The following is a 24,849-nucleotide window of genomic DNA, read 5'->3' as shown; positions in this document are numbered from 1 at the left end:
TCTGTGCGACGGAATGAGCTCCCGTTGCTCTGTCCCAGCTTCTGCCAACCTAGCAGTTCGAATTGCCTCTTAATATGCAAACCTGGGATGGGTACTGTCCATGGAAGCAGGAAGGAACAGAGCTGAGCCCTTCTTTTCCTTGGGCACTTTCCAAGACTGGCCAAGTTGGGTCGGTGTGATAGCTTGCAGAGCAAAAGTGTGCAGGGTTAAGCATTTTCCTTATCTGCTCACTCTGTCAAACTTAAGACAAATTCAAGACTGGGAATCCACGTTCGCTGCCAAATATCTATTTCTGGTCTAAGACTGTAACTGACATTGTAAATTTGTATGTGTGTTCAAAGCAAAACAAAACATTCTGCTCTAGCTGATTTTATGTTTCTGTGTTTCAGCTCCCAGTTCCACCCATCAGTGCTTCTAGCCGCTGGGCCTGGGATCAAGAGGAAGAAAGAAAAAGACAAGAGAAATGGCAAGCAGAACAGGATCGCTTACTTCAGGTGTGGACTTAATAATGCAATGTCCATCACTACAAGGTTGGCTCTGGATTTGGCCAGCCAGACTGACCTCCAAAATAAGCCTATTCTGGAATTTATGCTGCCAATAGAAATGGTCTACAGTGATTTAAGGTTAACTTAGTGAGGCTAGGTTTTGGAGAGTATATAACTGCTATTTTAAAGCAATTAAAGATGGAAATCGCCACCATTGATACTAAACATGGTATCAATATGTGGTTTATAATTGCTTTGTGGTCCAACCCTTTGTATAGATACTTAGAATAAAATCTCATTTTGCTAATAGGTTTTATTTCCAAATAAGCACCTCTGAGTTCATCCTATTTTGATGTCTCATCATCTGTTTTAGAGTAAAAGGCTTCTGGGGCAAAGCATATGCCATCTTAATATGTTCTTATGCATCCTGAATGCTGCTGTCTGAAAACCAGTTGTGTGTTTATTACTGTCCAACCTCCCTATGTTCTAATCCATTGCATAAATCTCTGAGAAACTAGATGCTTGAGACAAAACCGAATCCTGCTTTGAGATGAAATGTTAAAAGTCTAATGACTTATTTTTGCTCCCTAAACAGAAGTTAAGGTTAACCCATTCCTTTCTAGGAAGAGTGGGTTGCTTCTTATAGGAAGAAGTAAAATAATAGGTAAATGAGAAAGTACCTAGGTAACAATTACTGTATTTGTACAGTGGTACCTCAGATTAAGAACTTAATTCGTTCTGGAGGTCTGTTCTTAACCTGAAACTGTTCTTAACCTGAAGCACCACTTTAGCTAATGGAGCGTCCTGCTGCCGCTGTGCCGCCGCTGCACAATTTCTGTTCTCATCCTGAAGCAAAGTTCTTAACCCAAGGTACTATTTCTGGGTTAGCGGAGTCTGTAATCTGAAGCGTATGTAACCCGAGAATCAATTACAAATTTGTATTATACTTCTGTGCCACCATGCCTTTAAAGGTAAAGGACCCCAACAGTTAAGTCCAGTTGCAAATGACTCTGGGGTTGCGGTGCTCATCTTGCTTTACTGGCCGAGGGAGCCGACGTTTGTCTGCAGACAGTTTTTCCAGGTCATGTGGCCAGCATGACTAAGCTGCTTCTGGCGAACCAGAGCAGTGCACGGAAACGCTGTTTACCTTCCTGCCGGAGTGGTACCTATTTATCTACTTGCACTTTGACGTGCTTTCGAATTGCTAGGTTGGCAGGAGCTGGGACCGAGCAACGGCAGCTCACCCCGTCGCGGGGATTTGAACCGCCAACTTTCCGATCAGCAAGCCCTAGGTTCAGTGGTTTAGACCACAGTGCCACTCGTGTCCCATGCCTTTACACATCGTCAAAAGTGCTTTTTTGGTATATTAGAAAGTACTTTCCCTTGCCATTGATTTGCCAGAACTAGCTTTCATAAGAGTACTGAGATTTTGACATTATTGAGAGGGCACCATTTGAAATGAAACTGATTTTTCTAATGTAAAAGAGTGTGTGCAAGGCTTGCCCAACTGTGGATTTATCTTACTTTGTACAGTACAGTGATCATACCACATTTCTATGGAGTTTACATTGACAGAAAATATACGTTCAGCTAATTATGCCATGAAATTAATACACTTTTTAATTAAAAAAACCCAGGAGAAATACAGGCGCGAACAAGAGAGACTGAAGGAAGAATGGCTGAAAGCTCAGAAAGAGGCCGAAAAGGAGAACTCCAAATACTTAAATGAGGTGAGCTCTATAACTTATTGCGGATTACCCTCTCTTTGTACTTCCATGGAACAAAATTTACAATTTGCTTTCTCCCTGGCTAGTAAGCAAATGCATCAGAATCAGGAATTGCAGGCATCTATATTCCACTAGAAGAAAATCTAAGCAGGAAAAGGATGATAATAATAGATTCATCAGGACAAACTAAAAATCACAAATCCATGAATAGCATGAGTTTCTAGCAGTAATGATAAATCATCTTAAAATGTGCATTAAAAAACATTGAAAGTCAAAACAGATGCTAACAGTTCCATTTAGATAGGTTTCCTCAACCTGGTGCCCTTGAGATGTTGTTGAACTACAACTGCCATCAGCCATGTTGAAGTCCAGATCTATCTGGAAGGCACTAGTTTGGGGAAATCTGTACTAAGAGATCCAAGCAGAATTTCTTATTACAAAACACATATTGTGTAGTAGTTGATGGCTTAATTTGTGTCTTTGTGTCACTGCTTACCTTCACCAGCTGTTGCCGATCTGTTTCCTTAAGCCAGTTTCAATTAAAAATCTTAAGAAGGAAGTCCAAGTAAGACTTTTTTTGACAATGGATGTATTGTCAATTTGGATACAAGGTGGATGGACGAAAGACTGTCGCATTCACCTTTATTCATTTCAACAAACTACCATCGATCTTTTAGTTGTCTCTGTCCATGACCATGGAGATTGCTGGAAGACTTCAAGGAAAGTTTAGATAGATTTAGCCCTGCACAGAGGGCTCTACAGTGCAGGTCATACTAACTAATTTACAAGTGTTCAGTCGCCAGAGGCTTAGCAGGTATAGCGTTCAGTTCCCAGATCCATAAAATGCAAAGATCATATTTAATCATGTAAACTTACAGTGTGACAGACTTAAATGGTTGATAATGGACCACTTAACTGCAATCATCCCTAAGCTGTGGAAAAGAAATACAATACAGAAAGCTAAAAATGGGTTAAAAATTAAAAATTAATGGCTGCTTTAAGTTAAAGCAAACAAGTAAAATAAAACATAAGTAGAAGTACTAAATGTGCTAAATATGGCAAAAACCATTAATTTTAAAAGTTAGAGGCAAGTGCTAATAATATTCAATGGTTCCATTTCCTAAAACTCTGCGCCATCCTGTCAGTTTCATTTTTATAAGCCTTGCACTCTCTTCTAGGAGGAGACTGTATTAAAGCCAAATACTGTGTCTGTAACTGCACAAGAACCTCCTGTTTCCATGTGGAGAGCAAATGGGGATCACAAGGCTGACTATTCTGAGGCTGGTAGACGATGGGAAGAAGAACGAGAACAGGAGAAGGAAGAGGAAAGGAAACGTCTTGAGGAGGCCCAGAGGCTGGAAGGAGCAGCAACTGCGTTACGAATAGAACAAGAGAGGAAGCGCCAAGAACTAGAACGTGAGAAGGAGCGAAATGTGTCCTATGCAGAGGAGCCGAGATATCAGGAAGCAGCAGAACAGAAATTGCAGGTTGAACAAGTCAAGGAAACTTCAATACAGAGGCCCCAGTATCAAAGGTGTGCATTCAGTTTTTCCCTATAGTTTTTTTTTTTTTTTTTGCTATAGTGACCTACAGAAGGCATAAGCATACGCTCAAAAATGTATGACTAAAATACTTTATATTCATGAGAATTTATTATATTGATGCACAAGTACTTGTGAGTGCAAAAAGCAATAGAATCAGCCAATAGGCTTGTTTTGAAACAATGTAAGTTTCAAATTGTTAACTGAACTATTTATGTTGAGGTTTGTGGTAGGATTTTGGTAAAAGCTCTGTTTCCCATGGCTGCAAGTATCCCTGGATGCAAATACACACTTGGCAGCAGCAACCAAGTCCTAATGGAGTTCTTGTCACACATCAGTATAAGCATTATTCATTTATCCTCATCCCACCTTCGTAAATCAAGAATAGGGTCTTTCAGGAGGGCTGACACCAAGTGCTACAATGGGCAAGAACCTCATATATGACTCAGTTAGGATCTCCCTGGACTTTTGGGGACTCTAGAGCCAATCCTCACTTGATATGTTAGGATGCAGGAATCAGAAATGTGCCCCATCACTAAACCATAATAACTACAGTGGTGCCTCGCAAGACGAAATTAATCCGTTCCGCGAGAGTCTTCGTCTAGCGGTTTTTTCGTCTTGCGAAGCAACCCTATTAGCGGCTTAACGGATTAGCGCTATTAGCGGTTTAGCGGCTATTAAAGGCTTAAAGGCTTAGGGGATTAGCTGCTAAAAGGCTATTAAAGGCTATTAAAGGCTTAGCAGATTAGATAAAGGGGGGCGGAAAGCGGAAAAAAAATCTCTAGACTCGCAAGACATTTTCGTCTTGCGAAGCAAGCCCATAGGGAAATTCGTCCTGCGAAGCAACTCAAAAACGGAAAACCCTTTCGTCTAGCGGGTTTTCCGTCTTGCGAGGCATTCGTCTTGCGGGGCACCACTGTATAACACTTTCCCTCTCCATGACACTACACTGACTGATTTCCAGAAGAACTGTTTCAGTTAAGCTCTCCATTCTTGGGCTCCAGCCAGTGCATCATCCGGAATGCTGCCAGCAAAAGCCTGAGCCCAAAAAACATGTTGCAGCTACGGCAGCAAAAATTACCAAGGAAAGCCGGATTAAGTATTTGCCATCAGTTGTGCCTCCCTCATTCTTAAACCAGCTGATTGTTGTGCGATTTACAGTTAACAAGGCCTGTTGCAAACCGATGCATAGATAACCAGCATGGTTTAAGAGAATAGATGCTAACATAGGCATTACCTTTGCATGTTTGTTTAGGTCACTGAAGGCTTATATGTGGCCCTCTAGCTCCCATCACCCCTGACTATTGGCCATGGTGGGCACGGCTGGTGAGCATTCGAGGGCAACAGTTTTGCCACCACTGCTTTAGTTTGCTGTGTGTACATAGTCCTTAGCACTTACAATGGATGCCCACCAGGACTGTCAGATTTTGCAGATCTACCTGTATTTAAACCAGGGCAGGAATCCTTTTGGGGGGAAGAAGGCAAGGGCCACATTACTCTAGTGTAAAGCTTTTGGAAACTGCTTTGCATAGGTGGCTGTGGCCATGGAAGCAGACAGTCACACACCTTTAACTAGCACCCATCCCTTTCTCTCCCTCTCTCCCCTCCCTCCGGTTTCTTCTCTTTCTGCACTGAGACTTTCTGCACTGCACTCCCACGTCTTAGTGCACTAGAGAGGCAACATTGCAAGCTGCTTTTTTAAAGTTCTTGTGGCTTCCTCTCTGTGCACTAAGGGTAGTCCTTTTCTGAGCACACCAAAAGGAATCCAGGAGAAGTTGCCATCCAGGCACACTGAAAGCTGTCTGAATAATCAGCTATCTCTGCCCACTGAGAAATGGGAGCAGGTCCTTGCTTTCTCATTGCTCAGCTGGAGAAAGTAAGTTTGCAGAGAGGGGGAGGTTTTGATTTCTCTTCCTCCCTCCACAGACTTCTCTTGCCCATGTGCTTCTCCGTCACACCATCGCTGTGTCTTTCCAATGTTTGTGTCCAAACCTTAAAAATGAATTTGAGTGCATAAGAAACTCAGATCTTGCATTGCAAAAGTGAAATAAACTGTATATATTTTATTTTATTTAATTTTTATTTTGCAAACTGTAAATGCTCAGAACTTGGCACTGAGCATTTCTAAGACAAGTCATGCTGCTGTTGTAAATTATACAACAAAGAACAGGTCTAACTTCCTAATCTGTCATCCCTTCTCCTACAGCTTCCTGTTTTCTTGGATGCAAATCCAGATTTGCAAGAATTTCTTGTTCAATATGTGGGAGGCTATTGTTCATGGTTTTGTATCTTCCTGCAGTGCCAGCCAAATGAGTATCTCTTCCTGTGTAATCTATTCATTCTAATGCATGTTTACTTTAGGCATTTTGAAACATCAAGAAATTCTGATGAACCAACAGGCTACTTCAGTACTAACAGGTAAAACTATGCTGGTTTCCCTGTCCTTCAATTTATGCTTGTTTGGGATTCTTTTACAAGTGTGCCTCTGCAATGCTGGAATCCTGGTACAGCTTAGGGAAATACAGCATTAGTTTGTGGATTACTTAATAATGGGCAACTATGGAAGTATGAAGAGGGACGCGGGTGGTGCTGTGGGTTAAACCACAGAGCCTAGGACTTACCAATCAGAAGGTCGGCAGTTCAAATACCCGCGATGGAGTGAGCTCCCGTTGCTCGGTCCCTGTTCCTGCCAACCTAGCAGTTTGAAAGCACGTCAAAGTGCAAGTAGATCAATAGGTACTGCTCCGGCGGGAAGGTAAACGGCGTTTCTATGCACTGCTCTGGTTCGCCAGAAGCGGCTTAGTCATGCTGGCCATATGACCCGGAAGCTGTATGCCGGCTCCCTCGGCCAATAAAGCAAGATGAGCACCGCAACCCCAGAGTCGGTCACGACTGGACCTAATGGTCAAGGGTCCCTTTACCTTTTTATGGAAGTATGATGGGATAAAGTGTCATTTCAGCTGCATTGCCTTAGATCTCGGGTAGTAAAGGAGGTTGTTGGAACTTCAATTCCTGCACATGTGGCCAGTGATTAGAGGGTGATGAGTCTGATAAGAGCATCTGGGCAGCACCTTAGCTGAGTTACCCCTGCCTTAGATCATACCACATAAAACAAAGCCACCACAGCTGCAGAATATTTTTGGGGTTTTTAGAAGAGATATTTTTTTTTTAGAAGAGATAAAAGCATATACTAATAGTATTTTTGGAAGCCCTTCAGATATGATGTAATGTAGCAAAGTCAGATGTTAAAGTGTAATTCTGTGATTCACAACAGCCTCTGCACCATGTTTATCAGTATACGTTTCAATATAGAGGAAAATTTAGATTTGACTGGCCTAATGAGGCACCAGATAATTTCAGCTGTTATTTTTTTTATCTTCAACCACTATTGACCGTCATTACATCATACTTTGTTATAGGCTGCTCACCCACATGGTTGTATAATCTAAAATATGAAAAGCAAAGAGTAGGCGTAGAAGTGAGCAAAGATATCAACAGTGACAGGATTTGCTTGAGCTTCTGTAGTCACATAGGACATTAAGGGAGGGAAATATGTTCAGTGTTCCTGATCTATTTTTAATTGTTACATCTTCCTTTCATATCCATATGTCTGAGGCATTTTCCCATTAGTGCCTAGTTATCTTCATTGTCCTTATGTAGTGAACATTGAAACAGCAGTTATTTCCCACCTTATAAGATTGCTCCTCTCCAAATTAAAATCAAAATGAACTGGTTCAATATGTTGCAGTCTATAATCCTCCAAATCTTCCTGGGACTCCTGTTCGCTTTATCCATATGCATTTGCTTGACCCTATTTCCTGAGTGTTTTAAGGGAGCAACCCTAATAGGGGCAGAGAGCTTGTGGAGCAGTCGGTTGTCTACTACATTTACAGTTCCGCTGCTTGCGGGGAAGGTTGGGGCAGTTGATTCTTCTCTTTTGCAGCACCAGCTTTTAGGCTGGGCCAGTGGGGCTCCGACTGGATCCCTCACCAAGATATGAGTTGGCTTTTGTTCCATCAGATCTGTCGCTTGCTCCACCCCACCCCTAAAATGCCCCATTTGGGGCCATTGTGTCAGCTGCCCCAGCAGGCACACCAACTGTGCTAACATGTGGGCTCCCCCTGCCAACCCAAAACTGGTGGAATACAGCTGAGGGACACCTCAACCACATCTTAATCCCCAGCAGCAGTGCAGATTAGGGGTCTGGACTATTCTCTGGATGGTTCTCCATATATGTGGGTATGGATTTAATGCTGTGCAGGATTAAATCTCTCGTATAATAAAATCATAATGCTGTTGTCACATGAGCAGCATGGTGAAAGGAACAACTAGGACAGGCTGTGGTAGCATCCTGGCAACCGTCTGCTACACCACTGCTGCCATTTCAGCCTCAGTGGTGCTAGAGTCTGAGGAGGGAAGCAGCAGAAGAGCAGATGATGGGGAGCTGGCCTAGCCAGGCTCTTCCTTTGCAGCTTGTGTGGTCCATGGTTTGGTTGAGCTGTAAAGTGAGGAATGTAAAGGGAGAGAGGAGGCAGGGTTAGCCACATGTAAAGGAAGGAGGAGGAGGTTGGCGAGGGGTTGGGGTATGTTGAGGTGAGGTGAGTAAAGCTAGTAATATGTAACTTCTTAATTGTTTTTAGAAGTAAATCCAGATCAACTCCAGATCTAGATGATCATCATGCAAATAGAAATGGTGAGTGATGTGTGCATGTTTTTGTTTTTTGAAAAATGGGATTAAAAACAAAACAAAACAAAACAAAACATAGGACAGAGCCTGCTGCTCAGAAACAATATGAGATACTGGATTATTTTGTCATTGGTTGTCTGGTAAGACTGAATTATTGCAGAACTTAGGTCCTAGCCTTAAGCCTTGTCTATGGGTACAGGTAGGTACAGATCTGATCTGGGTCAGAATGTCAAGACATGTGCACATTATTGAACACTAGATCCCAGGGAGATGCAACCATTTGGATGACTCACAGCTCATTTTAACACCAGTATTTTTCTCCACTGGAGCAGAGATTTGCCTTTGTAAAAAGTAGGCAGAATGCTTCACCTTTCTATCAGTATTCTGTCACGAATCATGACTCATACTACAATGCATATAGAGTATCGTGCATCATAAGAGATGCTACTGAGTGCACTTGTGTGATTTGTGTGTCTATGCTTCTTTATTTTTCAAATTAGGCATGAAGAGCAAACTTTCCGAGCAGTCCTCAAATGCTGGTGACTCACAGAAGAGATCTCAGAAAGAGCATGGCTTGTCCCCAGCTGAGCTGGAAAGACAGCAGATCCTTCAGGAAATGAGAAAGAAGACATCCCTACACACAGACAACAGCTGGATCAGACAACGCAGTTCCAGTATGCACAAAGAGCCTGTTAGTCTAATTGGCACTAAAATGAGGAGGTAATATTGATTCACTGTGTGTTGCCTATCGTTGACTGTATGATGCTCATGCCATTCTGGAACTGTGACTGATTTGCAAAGCAGTCAAGGAAAGAATTTATTTTAATTTGAGATGGATCAAATTTTCAGTTTTTTTTCATGAAAATTTGTATTTTCCCCTTGGATAGTGAGATTCCTGGTTGTAGTGCACTATTTTTGAAGTTGATGTATCATTTAAGCAGCATTTGTTATGATCCTTGTTCCTATTTGAGCTGCATTAGCAAAATTTGTTGATGAAATAATTTTTCTTGGATTCCCAATGTTTGTGTGGGTATTCACCCTGTCTGAGATTGAAAGAGCTATTCTTGTTACACTCAAGAGCCTTGGGTCTGCTTTTGTTTTGTTGGAACAGCAGGCCCACAGGCTATCTCCCAAACTGATTTTGAAGCTCCTCTCAATTTTGGAAGAGAGTTTCCTTGAAGCTGGAGAAACTGCTGCTTCTGAAACATGAATCCATTGCCACCTTGGCATGGTCCTTTAGACCGCCTGTGTATTCATGTGGAAAACAACTCGCTTCACAGTTGGGAGTTCAGAGTTTGTCACTTTGTGAACCTATTAAAGAAATTGGCTTTGAATCTGAACATCTGGGAGCATTGTTAACATCATAAGAAAAGTTCACCTTCCTGCTTTCCCACAATTGCCAGCCAAATGCCTATGGGAACCTCACAAGCAGGGCATGAATGCAATAACCTTACCTTACCCTTTGTCAGGGGTATATTCTGCCTCTGAATCTGCAAGTTCCATGTAGCCATATTTTTATGTTGAGAACTGCCCTGAGGTCTACAGATGAAGGGTGGTATACTAAATGGATGGATGGACAAACAGACAGATTAGTAGTCTCTATGAATTTGTCCAAAGTTCTCTAAGCTAGTGGCCATCAAGGCATCTCCGTGATAGATGGCCATCCACTCTCTGCTTGAAATGGAGGAGAGTCCACCACATTCTGAAGAGTTCATTCCACTGTCCAACAGATCTTAGCATCAGAAAGCTCTTCCTAATGCTTAGTCAGAATCTCCTTTCTTGTAACTTGAATCCATTGGTTTGGGTCCTAGCTTCCAGAGCAGGAGCAAGCAAGCTTGCTCCATCTTCCACGTGGCAGCCCTTTAGATATTTGAAGATGGCTATTATGCCTTCCTTTGTTTCCTCTTATCCAAGCTAAACACACCCAGCTGCCTCAAATGTTCCTCATAAGGCTTGGTTTCCAGACCTTTGCTCAAGTTGGTTGGCCTCCTTTGCACACATTCCAGCTAGTCAATATCATTCTTAAATTGTGGCGACCAGAACTGGACACGGTGCTCTGACTAAGATACCATTTTGTTACCAAAAAAATGCAAACCTGTTGAAGCACACTATGTCCATGCTCAACCTTCACCTTCTTGCTACAATGGCAGCCATATAATCTTCTTTTTTTTAACGTACAGAGGTGAGAGTTTGGATAACCTTGATTCTTCAAGAACAAATTCCCGGAGGCCTCATTCTTGGATGGGCCAGTCTGGATCTTCACTGTCTTTATCATCTAGTCAAGATTTTAGTCACCATGTGCCTCCTGTAGTGTCCACTTCAAATCGTGCCTACATGCGCATACCCTCTTCCAGCCTGCCATCTCCTTCGGCCAGTTCCATGAAAACTTCATCCTTGCCTCATGTTCTTCCATCTGCGCAATCTCCTGTTCCCCGTTCTCAGTCACCAACTTCTGCTTCCCAGTCTGGAACTCAGCAACGCAGCAGGTATGGGGTTCTGTCTAAAACTTTTGGCTAAAAACTTTTATGTATAACTTAACATTACTGAGTTTTCATAAAGGATGATGTAGAGAACAATGAACTCCTCCCATCCGTGCAGAAAATAATTAAAATGGCACCATTTATTTTTAAGCTGCGAGTTCTGGAGACCCACACAGAGCTGCAGAATGTGTTTTGCACTACATAATTAGAGGGACACAAAAATTATTTTGTCAGCTCTGCCTCTTTTGCTGTTTTATTCTTAAAGTGATTTATGTCTCAAAGTGTATGTTTATAAAATCAAGCCATACACACATATATTCTGTAAGCCAGTGGCTCAGGCATTGGGTATATATCCATTTCAACCTCCTTCTGGAAGGCTGAAATTTTGAACAGGGTCCTGCCAAGGATTGTGGCCTCCCCAAGATGTGCTTCCACTGAACCCGATTCCCTCTGACCCCTTCCTCATAACTGATATTTATGGGTTCCAAATCAGTTTTGCATGGTAGTTAATGTTATACAATTCCATTTTACAATGTGTATTTAATTGGAACATGAATGCACACATTTAAGCACCCAAATACCATGTTCACCCCTCCTTGTTTCAGGGTTGTTGAATACCGTACTTTTCTGTGAATAAGACTAGGTTTTTTTCTTTAAAAATTATGCTGAAAAGTGGGGGTCGTCTTATACATGGAGCCATCCCCCCCCCCGCATTTTCTTAAATTTGAGTCCCCCAAAATAGGGGGCATCTTATACATGGAAAAATACGGGACTTTGTATGGCCTTTTCTGTGAAAAATGTACATTAAGAGCATGTTTATATTATGTAAATAATATGATACTTTTCTTGCAACTTTTTAATGCTGGTTTTTAACCTCTCTGGTTTGAGAGCAGACCATGGTTACATCAGTTTTGATGACACGGTAAAATCATGCTTATTGATGACAAAGCAAGGACTGGAATAAGCATTTGCGAGCTCATCAGGAAGTTTCCAGTCTCCCAACTGCTAGTGATCAGCAATACAATATGTGAACTAGACTGTAGTGTTATCTTCAAATTTTATATGGCAGGACTTCAGAGAGGTTTCTGTTGTATATCCCAGCCTAGTGCTGTGTTGCCTAAAAAGATACAGCTGTTGGGATTTGGATAGGAGCACTTTCTGAAATGTATTCATAATCATTTCCCACAGATAAAGAAAGAGAGAGGAATCTAAATCATATATTCCTGCATGCTAAATTTAGAAATGTTTTGGACATTGTAATTTATGTTGAAAATTTATGGTGGCACTATATTGCATGAGAGATTGCTGAAGGTACTCATTTAATCATTGAAATGGTAACTTCTTTTCCCGATTTGAAAATTTCTGTTCTAGGATAGTAACTTGCAGATTTCTTCTAGCAATCCTGGGTTTGGGTTCATTACTCATGCTGTTGTAGCACTTCTTTTCAATGACATTTCTCTAGTTTCCTAAAATCTGCCTCTCAGCCGCTTTCTTGTTCTGTATCTAGGTCGGTCAGTGGAAAGCGAGTGTGCTCATACTGTAGAAACGTTCTGGGCAAAGGAGCAGCCATGATCATCGAATCTCTTGGTCTTTGCTATCATTTACATTGTTTTAAGGTGAGAGGTGGGCAAAACGCCAGGGAGATGGAGGAGCCTTACACTGCAGGCTAGCATGGCAACTTAGAAGACAATGAATTAGGGGCTCTGCTAATCAACCTTGCGCTACATGCATAACTCAGCCTGGCAAATATCTCTGCTTGCTCACCTGCTTCAAATTAAAATAATCAGGTTCTTGATTTGATTGAGGATTTTGAAATACGTTCCATCAGTGGTTTCATGCAACCTTGCACACATCTGAATTAGCATTCTACATTTGCAATTACATCCTTAATCACGTAAGGTGGATTAGTTCGGTCTTCAAATCTTCATCTGTTTGCCTTCACAAAATGAGGGTAGTTAATGTATGGAAGAATATAGTCCCTCTGCCGCCGCCACCACCACACACTTCTGGCTCCAATAGGAAACTTCCTATGCACTTAGGTCATAAGGGGGTGGGGCTTTGTGTTGAATGCCAGCACTGTCTGAAGCTGGTAAGGCTTTTTCAGTGATGGCACCTAGGAGCTCCTCCTGGTGAAGTTGTTTAGCTTCTGGTTTAGCTTGTTTAGGGTCTTCAGGAAGTTGATGGAGAATTCTAGTGAGCCTTTGGAATTGAATGGGTTTTATGGCGGTTCCATCTGAAAATATGACTGCTTTAAAATCGACGAACAACGTATACTGAAGTTATATATTACAAGCCATCCTGAGCATTTCTTGAAAGCTGTGTGTGTGTGATTTTTAAAAATAAAGTAAGATACACTTAAAGAAGCATTCTCACACAGAAATAGTAGCACTGATGTCATTGTAAACATGAAGTCTGACCAGACTTTAAGAAAGGAGATCTAGGGTGGCAGGAATCTGATCGGGGCTCATGCTTGGTGCCAAAATCACTGCTTTTGATTCTTTTGTGCCATGGAAATCATTCTGTTTCAGAAAGCAAGACTCTCGTTTCCTAATCCCTGGCTCATTCCTCTTCTCTGCTTAAAGTGCGCAGCTCTTCGCATTGCTTGTTTCTAGCATTAGAACCTCTCCTGCATATTAACACCCCCCCCGCTCTTGCTCAAGAGGGTACATGGTTCAAATCTTGTATTTGAAAAATCATTGCAAAATGTGTTTGTACTGCTAATTGTTCCTTTTTCTTCACAGTGCAATGCTTGCGGGTGCGACCTTGGGGGCTCTCAGGCCGGAACTGAAGTCCGGATCCGAAACAATGAACTCTTCTGCAATGACTGCTATCTCAGATTTAAGAGTAAGGGGTTCCTTCAACAATGCTAAAGTTTTGATTACTTATGCCTACACCAAATGCTTTTCAGAATTATAGTTTTCCTCTGTGTATGTGATATAGGGATGATTTGTGTTGTAGCGGTTGATCAATGAGGCTATTTTTTTCTGATTTGAAATATTTAAAAAGAAAAAATGGAACAATTATCAAAAGTGCAATTGGAGCAATAGGACTAAAAGAAAAGAAACCAGTATATCTGAGGGATAGCATTTACATTATTTTGTATTTCTCTGACTATGTGTCATGATACATTAAAAGTACTCCACCTACATATTAAACAGTTGATTAGTAATAATTAGGGAGGAAGATGAATGGTTTATAGTGTTTTAGATATTGCAAGTTATGACAAATCATAAATTTTATTCTGCTTTGAAGGAGCATTCTCCTCTGGGAGAAGGAGGCTTCCTCTTAGCTCTTAGTGGTCACAGCTGGAGGAAGACTTGACATAAAGAGCTGAGAAAATTAATTTTTCATTGGCTGGGATCCTAAGTATGCTTTTAAGGAATTCAGCTTCATGAAATCTGTTGGGTGGCCAACTTATTAAATATCTTAGAGATTATGGGGCCTGGTTCATCTGCTCTCTTAATCTTGTTATACTCAGATTTGTCTTTAGGAAAGCTTTGCTGTGCATCCCACTGCCATCAGAAGCACAGTTGCTGATCACATGGGGCAGGAACTTCCTGGCTGCAGCATTTTAGACTGTTGTTTGTGCTGTACTTTTGTACTGTTTTATTGTTGTTAGCCGCCCTGAGCCCGGCTTCGGCTGGGGAGGGCGGGATATAAATAAAATTGATTGTTATTTTTATTATCTTGCCTTATTTACCTTCAGTGTTTACTGAAGACTGCCTTATTTTTAACCAGCCTTCAGTATTAGTTGCTTGCCTTCCAATTATGGATTCTGTGGGCTGTTGCTTTTGGATTTTGATCCCAGTTCGTTCCATTGTTCGGGTCTTTTATAGTTATTATTTTTTATTTTACTCAAGTTTTGTGGCTATTTAGTATGCTGTCCTGAGGGGCCTTTTAGGTGGGATAATGTGTGTTGTGCTGTGTGTGCCATTTTAATAGTTGCTTGACTTAATTTGCAAGGGACGTGGGTGACACTGTGGTCTAAACCACAGAGCCTAGGGCTTGCTGATCAGAAGGTTGGCAGTTCGAATCCCCGCGACGGGATGAGCTCCCGTTGCTCGGTCCCTGCTCCTGCCAACATTAGCAGTTCAAAAGCACATCAAAGTGCAAGTAGATAAATAGGTACCGCTCTGGTAGGAAGGCTCCCTTGGCCAGTAAAGTAAAATGAGCGCCACAACTCCAGAGTCGTCCATGACTTGACTTAACAGTCAGGGGTCCCTTTACCTGACTTACTTTTAGGTGGAGATGACATATCTGAAATGTCAGCTCTGCTTTGACCCAACAGATTTTTGCTTTATATGAAATCACAGGTCAGCGTTTTTAACCTTACACAAATTCCATTATAGATGAAGTGGAAGTACTTTTACTAGTGTAGCCTATCTAGGTTTCTTTTGAAGTATGAGGCTTTGAAGAGTTAGTGGCCTATCCATGTATGATATTTGGAAGGATCCCCAGCAAGAAATCCAGTGTAGGCTGATGTTACCTTGTCTCTTCCAGGGACTTTGGCAAGAGCAGAGTGGCCCCCTTAGCAAAGCATTATGAGTTACAGTAGTGCCCTAACGCAGATCTCAGCCTTGTTTGGAAATAGTTCCTCACGCAATGACTGCAACATCAGGGGATTAGCTTTCTGTGTAAATGAGCCTTTGCATATCTAATAACACAGACGTAATATTCATATCACCTTGGTGCCACTTGAAATGCAATGCTTTTCCGTGGAGCCAATTCACATCTTTAGATGTTTCATTTTCTTGAAACATCTGAGTAGGAAGGAAACTTGAAAATGCTTTCTTGACTTAACATGTCCTGTCAAGGTAGCTTTTGTGTTCCTATTTGGGTTTTTCCTTATAATCTTGCTTTTTTATATTAATCTGCTTTTTTATGTCAATCCACATCCCTGCCTTTTTAGACTCCCTACTGCTCTCAGCTTCTGCTCTTCTCAAATTGCCTATAGGTGGCTCTAAATTCAGGGGTTCAGGACTTCTGTCTGCATCCAGCCCTGTAGTGGGATACTTCCACCCATCTTGCTTGCTTGCTAGCCCACATAAGATTATAGGGACTGGTTGTCTGGCTTTCTATACTGTAAGACTCTTCCAATCACAGTGGAGGCTGCTTCAGACACCTTTAAAGTGCCCAGTTGTGCATGGTAGCATTAACTTGTAGCCAAAATATCTGCCCAGTGGTTTCATGCCTAAGACTCCAGTTTTTCTAGCCCCTCATGTTGGTTATGTGAACTTTGGCAATTGTTGATGTGGAAGGAAAAGCTGAGGAAAATCATTCTTAGTGCAGTCGAACATCATAACAAGTGTAGGTGTTTAAATTTGAGGCCAAATCATATGGGCACATGCCCTTAGACTTTTCACCCTCTTCTATCCTCAGTATATTTTGGGATGCCATTTAAGAACACGCCTGTCGTTATCATTGCTGTTGTCATTATTTGAGTCCCTTTAAAGGGCTAGTCATGTTGTCCTGGTCTTCTAAGGGCCAAAATAGATATCACATTATGTTAAATACTTTCATGCACTTTTGTGACATTTTAATGTGAGTAGCTCTGAGCAGCACTGGGAACACAGTGGATGTGGAAGGAGAGATTAACCCTTTATCCTGCTGTGATGCTCATGGAAATTCTTCATCTCTCCTATGTATCAGGAGAGAAATGCTCATTGGAGCCTGACCGTAACTTTCCACAATTCCAGGCAGCTACTAACTTGCGGTAGCTTCAAGTCTCTCTCTCCAAGTCTCCCCCTCCTTTTCTGTCCATTAGTTGGCTCATGAGTAAACTTTTGTTACAAGAGCTCCTTCTGCTGGCCTTGTGAAAATCCAATGGCACTTAAGAGTGCTAGTTCATTCAACTTGTTGGGGGATCTCATTATGAGAGCTTCAAAATGAAATTCTCAGGGTTCTACCCCCAAGCTACCTTACTTTTCCAGAACAGTTTGGATGTTGTTAGCGCAATTAAGCAGAATGCAAGAAATATTTGTGGATTTTAAGAAAGCAGTTTGCAGTGGAGATGTTTTTATCTTCCTGAACCCTTGCATTAATTAATCCTTCTCTTTCCTCTTATTTTAAACAGCTGGACAGCCAACCATTATGTGATAGAAGCCTTAATATGAAACCACTGCTACAGATAGAGGAGGAAGCTGCTGCTGTAGATCTATAAATATATTTTGTGTGTGTGGTTTTTAAAAAATATTTTTGCCTGTCTAGCTCATGTAGAAAATTCATGGTATCTTTTATTATACTTATATGGAGCTATTTATGAGAAGGTAATCACAAATAAATAAAACAGAGTGCTTTAAGTTCAATGTATAATTCCATCCTTATATATATCTACACACACATACAAAAGGGAGAAAAACATTTAATTGGGTAATTTAAAAATGTTGGAGACTTGCGAGGAAATAGCTTTAATTTTCCAATCATATATGAGGAGGCTTTTTAATGTTCTTAAATGAGCATTACTGAAATAACAAGTATGTATTCGTAACCGCAGTTTCTACATCTGATGTATATGCTATCAAGTTCTGCAGGATATTATGAAATTGCATTCAAAGACATACAGGTGGCTGCTGTCTATATTTGAGTTACTAAGCTTAAGTAATATTATCGTTTTTAAAACTAAAATGTAAACTTCAGTCTGTTTTGCCTGGGATTCACTATTTCATTGTGCTTTAATAGTTATAGCCAATCGGGGAAATTATTTCTGAGGCGTTCTTTCTTTTCATGTTTGAGAAATGTAACTCTACTTGCACCTCAAACAAGTTAAAAAGACTGAGCATTTCCCCCCTTCTGTTGACTTATTTTGTATTTGTAAATAAAGTTGCTGATACTGCACTTGAACTGCTTGCATTCTTTATTTTTCCGTCTAGAAGGAAGAAGCCCTGCAGGAAAATGTCAGTGAACTCTGATACAATTCAATTGCGAGATCAGTTCCAGCACCCCTGTGCATAGGCAATAGCTATGTTGTAAAGCAGGGGTGTCCAACCGGTCGACCGTGATCGACTGGTCGATCCCCGTGAGGTTTTGGCAGATCGCAGTCGATCGCAGGTTCTTTTTCCTTAGCGGGGGAGCATTCGGCCCCGGCCCCTCCTCCATTCACTCAAGATCGCTAGAACAGAAGACGGAGTTTTCGCTGTGAGGCTGTCCTGCCCCTCTAAAAAAGGTTAATAACTTCGACTTTCCTCCCTAAAAAAAAGCTCAGCACCTTTGACCTGAAACCGCCCCCTCAAAAAAAGGGGTAGATCACTGCCAGTTTTTTATTCTGTGAGTAGATTGCAGTCTCTTGGGAGTTGGACGTCCCTGGTGTAAAGGAACAAACTTGACAAGACAATGATCTGGGATAAAAATTGGCCACAGATTTATTGATTACAGCTAATGTTATATTCAATATATTTTTGTATGAACTTATGATTATGACAGGATTCATCTGTTTGGTAAATAACTTACTCCGGTGCTTTTTCTGGTGTATTGATTTTGTTTGTTTATGTTTTTACTGCTTTTTTAGGTTTGTGCTTTGCTGCTTGCTTAACAGTGCAGCAAAGAGTCTTGCCAATGAGACTGTCAATTGACAACATGCACCTTCAAAGTCATCTTACCTGGATCATTGCTCTTTTTTAAAAGAAACATTTCATAACACCAGATTAGGCTGATGCTTTGTACAGACTTGCCTTCCCAATGCATTCATCCAAAATGCACTTTCTGCTGCAGAAATTTTGAATTATTTTTCCCTTTTGCATGTTTCAACCACAGGCAGTTCCTCTGCGCCAGGTGTGGGGCTTCAGAGAGGCAGCTAGAAGTAAAGAAAACCACCACTCCTAGCCACCTCATCACATGGCAATAATTTTTCTTATGCCATTTTCCCAACCAAAATCCCACTAAAGCTTCTCTTGATCTCAGGGAGAAAAAAGCACAGATAGATTTCAGGGTGTCAGTACTTGTGACGTATCTCAAAATGATACCCACATAGTGTGGAGTTTTCAAAAGCAGAGTATAAAACCTGGATCTTCTAATAAAACAAAAATATTTTTAAACACAAGGTGGCAGTCTTTAAATGCAATTGATGTGAGAATGTCATGTTTTGTAATCATGCAAATGATCCTAAACCCCTTTCTTAATATCAGAAGCCAAACGCTTCCGTGTGTTTGGACTCTTACAACATCTTTTGTCAATGTGGCTGTGCTGGTTTATGCAACATTTTTGCCACATGGATGTTTCCATAGGATTATTGCACGTGGAGAATTTCAAAGCATTGGAACAGACTCCAAGACAGCCACTCTGAGATGCAAGGCAGTTGCTTTACCTTCGGAAAAAGTGAAAATAGGTATGGTGAGGTTGTCAAAGAATAATCTAAATTCTGGGCTACCGTTAGAGCTTAGTGCAGGAATATTTAAAAATAAAACTGTTACCTAAACTTTGGGTAACTAGTGTGTCCTAATCAAAAGAAATGAACCCTCTTTCATAACATAAGATCTTGGGGACATTCAGTGACACTGACTGTTGGAAGATTCAGGACTGGGGCACCGGCTTCAAGGTGCCAAGCATCTCCCCCCCATATTTTTTGGAGTAGGGCTTGTTGAGATGCTGCCGGGGAGATGGGGGCATTTAGCAGGCCGCAGCTGGCTCCAGCCCACCAGCCAGCAGTCAGGCAAAACTCCGGTTCTCGGAGCAGCATCAAAACTGCGACTCAAGCCTCAGAAGCCTGTAGAGACTGAGCACGCAATCCAGCAGAGATAAGAACTCTTTGCAACAGAAATAGCGGACAGAGGCATATGTAAGCATCTTTACAGCATTTATCCAGCAGCGGGACAAAAGAAAAACATGTCTACTTCCCTTCGTGTCCAAGCAAAACAGCAGTGCAGCAAAAGCAATCTACAATGGAAGTTCCCAGCAGACTGTGCTGGAAGTAAACAGACATGTGACAAAAAACAACTCCACATGCCTGTTCTAAAGGTGGAACGGAACTGCATCCTAACATGGCCCCCCTGATGTCCCCCAAGCACAGAGCTTTGGGAAGGAGGCAGGAAGGCTTCAGGATCCTGTCAGAGGCCTGGCACCTCCTTCCCAAAGCCCAGGAAACTTCTGCCTGGCTTGGGAGAGGCGTGATGCTCTGGGGTCCAAGAACCTTCTCACCACCTTCCCAAAGCCCGTCCAGCTCTGGCTCCTCTCAATGCCTGACGTCATGCACACGACATGGCGACGTCGCAGCATCACGCTTGTGGCGTTGCCCCCCCATAACCCTCGTAAGTTGGCACCTCTCTTCAGGACAGATATAATGAAGCATAGTTGAACTATGGTTTTTGCCCCCCAACAAGATGTTGTGATAGCCACCAACCTGGATAATTTTAGTGGAGCATAATGCTATCAATGGCTACTAGCCATCATGTCTAGTTGGCCACTGTAATAATAATAAAGTAATAATTTATTCTTTATACCCTGCCCATCTGGCTGGGTTTCCCCAGCCACCCTGAGCAGCTCCCAACAGAATATTAAAAACACGATAAAACATCAAACATTAAAAACTTCCCTAAACAAGGCTTCAGATGTCTTCTAAAAGTCAGGTAGTTGTTTATTTCCTTGACATCTTATGGGAGGGCGTTCCACAGGGCGGGCGCCACTACTGAGAAGGCCCTCTGCCTGGTTCCCTGTAACTTCACTTCTCGCAGGGAGGGAACCGCCAGAAGGCCCTCAGAAATGGACCCTAGTGTCCAGGCTGAATGATGGTGGTGGAGACGTTCCTTCAGGTATCCTGGGCCGAACATGTTGCTGGACAAGATAAGCAACTGGGATGACCAAGCAAGCTCCTCTTACGTTCCTGTGAATGAGCTAATCAGCTGCTAGGGACAATTTGCAGATCTGAGCCAGATAAGTGCTCCTAGGGATGTATCCATGATAGTGGGTTTTTTCCTTCTTTTTTGAATGGTGTTCAAACAAGTTTGTACAAATAAAAAGCAACAGCCGATGTCTTGCAAACAAAACGGTAATTAACCTCTCATGCCCCAGGGGCCAAAGGTGATAAATACACCGGAGCTCCGCTTCTGTTGGCTCATCTGAATCCATCTCCAACAAACAAGACCCAGAGAGCTGGATGAGGAGAACAACTTGAGAGGGTATTTGGCTGAGAAGATGGGAGCGGTTGAATTTTTCATGCTGCCCGCACCGCAATCTGTATATCAGGGCTGTCCAGCTCTGGGTGGATCACTGCCAGTTTTTTTTATAGTGGTTGTAGATTGCAGTCTCTTGGAAGTTGGACAGCCCTGCTGTATATTATGTAAATTGTTCTCCTCAGGCAAAAAGTCATAGTCAAACTCTGCATTCTCGAACAGTTTGATGTCTCAAGCCAACAGGCCATCACGGGGCTTTAAAAGCATGCCTGAAGGTCAGTTCTAACATTCTCCTCTTAGTCAGTTTCCCTCTATCTTTGCCTTTTTGTCATCTAAAAGTGGGAAATGGAGATTAAAACATAACTACAATAAGAACAAAAGTAACATAAAAAGTAGTAGACACTTGCTGCAATGGCAGGGGGTGGCAACTCTAGAAATTATTGCCTTTTAAACTTTGGTGTTTTATTTAGCTAGAAGCACTGATAAATGTTGTTTCCATGTCTGCATTTTGTCCAGGGGTTGGGGAGAAAATTGATTCAATTTGCATTTAAAGGTGAACCTACCTAAGTCATCATTTCTGAGACAATATGTGCACTTCTCTGAATTTTTCAAGTCAGCTATCCAGCCAAGTAATGTGTAAAACCAAATTGCATATATTTAAAATGTGCAAAAACAAAACAAAACCCCAAACACTTACATTAGTGAAAATAACATACCAAACTGCATTATTTTGGGGAAAATTGCTTAGAAAAATGTGTATATTGGGAGAAATTTCTACTAAAATGCTGATGATTTCATGCAGGTTAAAATAAATAAATCACTTATAGAAATGTGGAAAACTGAGTTTAAGGTTGGAGAAATGGGAAACAGAAAAAACCCGGACAGATTCACCAGTCTCTAGTTACGCCTTACCAAAGAACATCTTAAATATTGGCTTTAGAATGAACATTTAGGTACCAAATTAAAATGCATTTTCACTATAGTGAAATAAATAAATAAGAAATAAAATAAAGAATACCTTTATTGTCAATGTACAACCTGTGTACAATGAAATTAACCAAACCTCCCCCCCCCCACAAATACTCAATCTCATTGCACTCTGTGTGCTTGTCGCACAACACACCAACCCCGAAAGTCAAGTTGCACTATATTGTTTTCCGTTCAGCAGCCTAACAGCCCACAGATAGAAACTGTTTTTTAGCCTGTTGGTATGACTGGTTATACTTCTATATCTCCTGCCCGAGGGTAGAAGATTAAAGAGGTGCTGGCTGGGATGTGAATCGTCCCTGAGAATTTTTCTCGCTCTCCTAAGGCAACGATCCCTTGCGATGTCATCTAGCGGGCTCAGGGGACAGCCCATGATATCATGTGCTGTGTTCACCACCCTCTGTAAAGACTTTCTGTCCATGGCTGTCAAGCCAACGTACCACACTGTGATACAATATGAGAGGACACTTTCTATTGTGGACCGGTAGAAGGAGGTCATCAATTGTTGTTTAACATTGTTATTTTGCAAGACCCTGAGAAAATGGAGTCCCTGTTGGGCCTTCCTAAATACCTGAGTTATATTGTTTTTCCAAGTGAGGTCTTCACTAAGGTAAACTCCCAGGAATTTAAAGGAAGAGACTCTCTCCACACAACACCCCCGATATACAATGGGGCTAGTTCCCCTCTCTTCCTCCCAAAGTCCAACTCCATCTCCTATGTCTTGATAATATTTAGGTGCAAGTTATTCTCTAAGCACCATGTAGATACTTTTTGAACCTCCCCCCCCCATACGCTGATTCATCTCCACCTGTAATTAGACCCATTATGGTAGTATCACCTGCAAACTTAATAATTACAGTGGATGGATCAGATGAAATACAGTCATATGTATACAACGAGTACAGGTAGGGACTCTGCACACATCCCTGTGGGGTGCCAGTGCTGAGCTTCAGGGAGGTAGATATAACAGGCCCAATCCTCACTGTTTGTTTCCGGTCCCTCAGAAAGTCTTTAATCCAGTCACAGATGATCTAGTTCCATCAGCTTTTTGATAATGCAGTAAATCTTAGCTGCCCCCACCCACTAGGCACCTCTGCCTAAATTGTACCACTTCAGGAATTTTCAGCTGTTCCAGAAAATACGAAGTGATGAAACCTAGCACCATTTTCCTATCATCGGAGCAAACCACAGATTTTAATATCAGAATGCTTGCTGCACCATAATGGTAAGTCCTACTCATAGAAGAAGAAAGTTTGTTGGGGAGAAGTTGGGGGAAGAAAAATCACCCTGTCATGTTAGTTGTCTGTGAACAGGGATTTTGAACATGCAATACACCCTTGCTACTTGCAGCCTGAAGTTGTACAGGCCAGCTTTTCTGCTGGTTGTATAAACTGGCCTTTGGTTTCTAAGCATCTCTAGACAGAGGTTTTTGTTTTGCTGTTGTTAGAAGGAAGGGAAGGCATTGGTGCTTCTGATGAGAACCATCCTGTTGGATGGAATCAAGGGGCCTATTTCCTTCTGCAAATCCTATTTCCCAGGGGTTCATATCCCATCTGGTGGGTTTATTAGCAGGGTCTGTTTAGGATCTGCTTAGACATTCTTCCAGGTGATTCATGCTGATAGGCAACCCTGTTTGATTCTAGAAGATCAATACTTTTATTTTGGGGGGGAAGCTGTAGCGCCTGGGTAGAGTTTTGCAGAAAAGATGGATAATGCTTAAATAAGAGTTCCGATTAGCAGGTTTATCATGTTGTCAGGCTTGATACTGAAGTTCCCACTAGTTTTACTGAAACACACAGCCAATAACTCACATTAGTTCTAATGATTGATGTGTAGGCAATGAGGCTTCACTAGCCTGACAAGTTAATGTCAAGTACATGAGTCGAGTTTAGGGGTTTGGAGATGGATTGTGGGTGGGATTAGTTTTCACCATAATATATCATCAGTGAGTGTGACAACTGAAAGCTGCAATTCTGACACACACAAAAAAGAATTTCACCAATTGCCGAATGTCAAATCTGAAAGACCGATACATTGCTGCTTCACATTTGATGATAGAAAATTCGATAATTTTACGCCTTGGGATAAACACACACACAAACATCCCTCCATAGCAGGTCATGTTGTCAAGCAAGGGGTTTCCTGTGGCAGGTGCTCAGTGCCAGTTATAATGGTAAAATCATGGTAAAATCCCACCACTTGACATCTGCAGAAGGTCTTATCTTTCCAGAGAACATGCCCTGTGGTGACGAGATCCTGAAAGGCCCTCTTCTTCTGTGGAGCTCTCTTGAAAACTCATTTCTCTTGAAGCACAAATACCTGTCTGCATTTCAGCGAAGCTTCGTATAGCTTTCCTAGCAATACAAAGAACTGTGAGCTGGAAAATGTTCATTCGGCGCTTGCTCCTCCAGTATGATTTTTGCCTGTTATGGGGAAGGCAAACAATGACAATCATCTCCATCTGTACACTTTCCTGCTTTGAGTATGTCATTGTATGTGAAGGAACCTAACATATGAAGCATCCCCTAAGTAGAGGGTCATGGGATAGAGGTAGCTCCACTCTCCTCAGGCATACCTGTAAACTGAATGCACCCTGCTTGATGATGATAGTTGGACGCAATCTGGTAGGCACTAGGCAAGTGCTACTTGGGCCAAATCTTTTCCCCAGGCTACTTCATAGAAACCCTGGTGTGAGGTGGGTCTGCTCATAATCTGCTCATAACTCTGTTTGTAATCCCGATCCACAACGTTTCTGCTGGTAACGCTAGTCTCAATCAGCACACACACACTTCAAGAGATATGTTAAGTTGTGGGTGAACATATCAGACGACACAGCGATTCC

General features: G+C 41.8%; 1 protein-coding gene across 10 annotated transcripts in view; it reads left to right on the top strand.

Moving 5' to 3' along the window:
- Positions 1-17,760, top strand: part of LMO7 (LIM domain 7) — a 143,908-nt gene extending 126,148 nt beyond the window's left edge. For 9 of the 10 annotated variants that reach the window (XM_081002897.1, XM_081002901.1, XM_081002899.1 and 6 more), the window contains 10 exons: positions 390-494; positions 2,123-2,215; positions 3,391-3,746; positions 6,115-6,171; positions 8,394-8,446; positions 8,941-9,160; positions 10,621-10,926; positions 12,428-12,536; positions 13,662-13,764; positions 16,994-17,760. In XM_081002897.1, the coding sequence (XP_080859023.1) occupies positions 390-494; positions 2,123-2,215; positions 3,391-3,746; positions 6,115-6,171; positions 8,394-8,446; positions 8,941-9,160; positions 10,621-10,926; positions 12,428-12,536; positions 13,662-13,764; positions 16,994-17,016 (1,425 nt within the window). In that variant the 3' untranslated portion in view covers positions 17,017-17,760. The remainder of the gene's footprint in view (positions 1-389; positions 495-2,122; positions 2,216-3,390; positions 3,747-6,114; positions 6,172-8,393; positions 8,447-8,940; positions 9,161-10,620; positions 10,927-12,427; positions 12,537-13,661; positions 13,765-16,993) is intronic. The other variant, XM_081002896.1, reaches the window with a different exon arrangement.
- Positions 17,761-24,849: the final 7,089 nt, after the last annotated feature.

This window comes from Podarcis pityusensis, assembly GCF_964106645.2.
Source record: "Podarcis pityusensis genome assembly, chromosome: 4".
Lineage (NCBI taxonomy): Eukaryota > Metazoa > Chordata > Lepidosauria > Squamata > Lacertidae > Podarcis > Podarcis pityusensis.
Note: the sequence above shows the minus strand (reverse complement) of the source record. Positions and strands in the feature narration are given on the sequence as shown.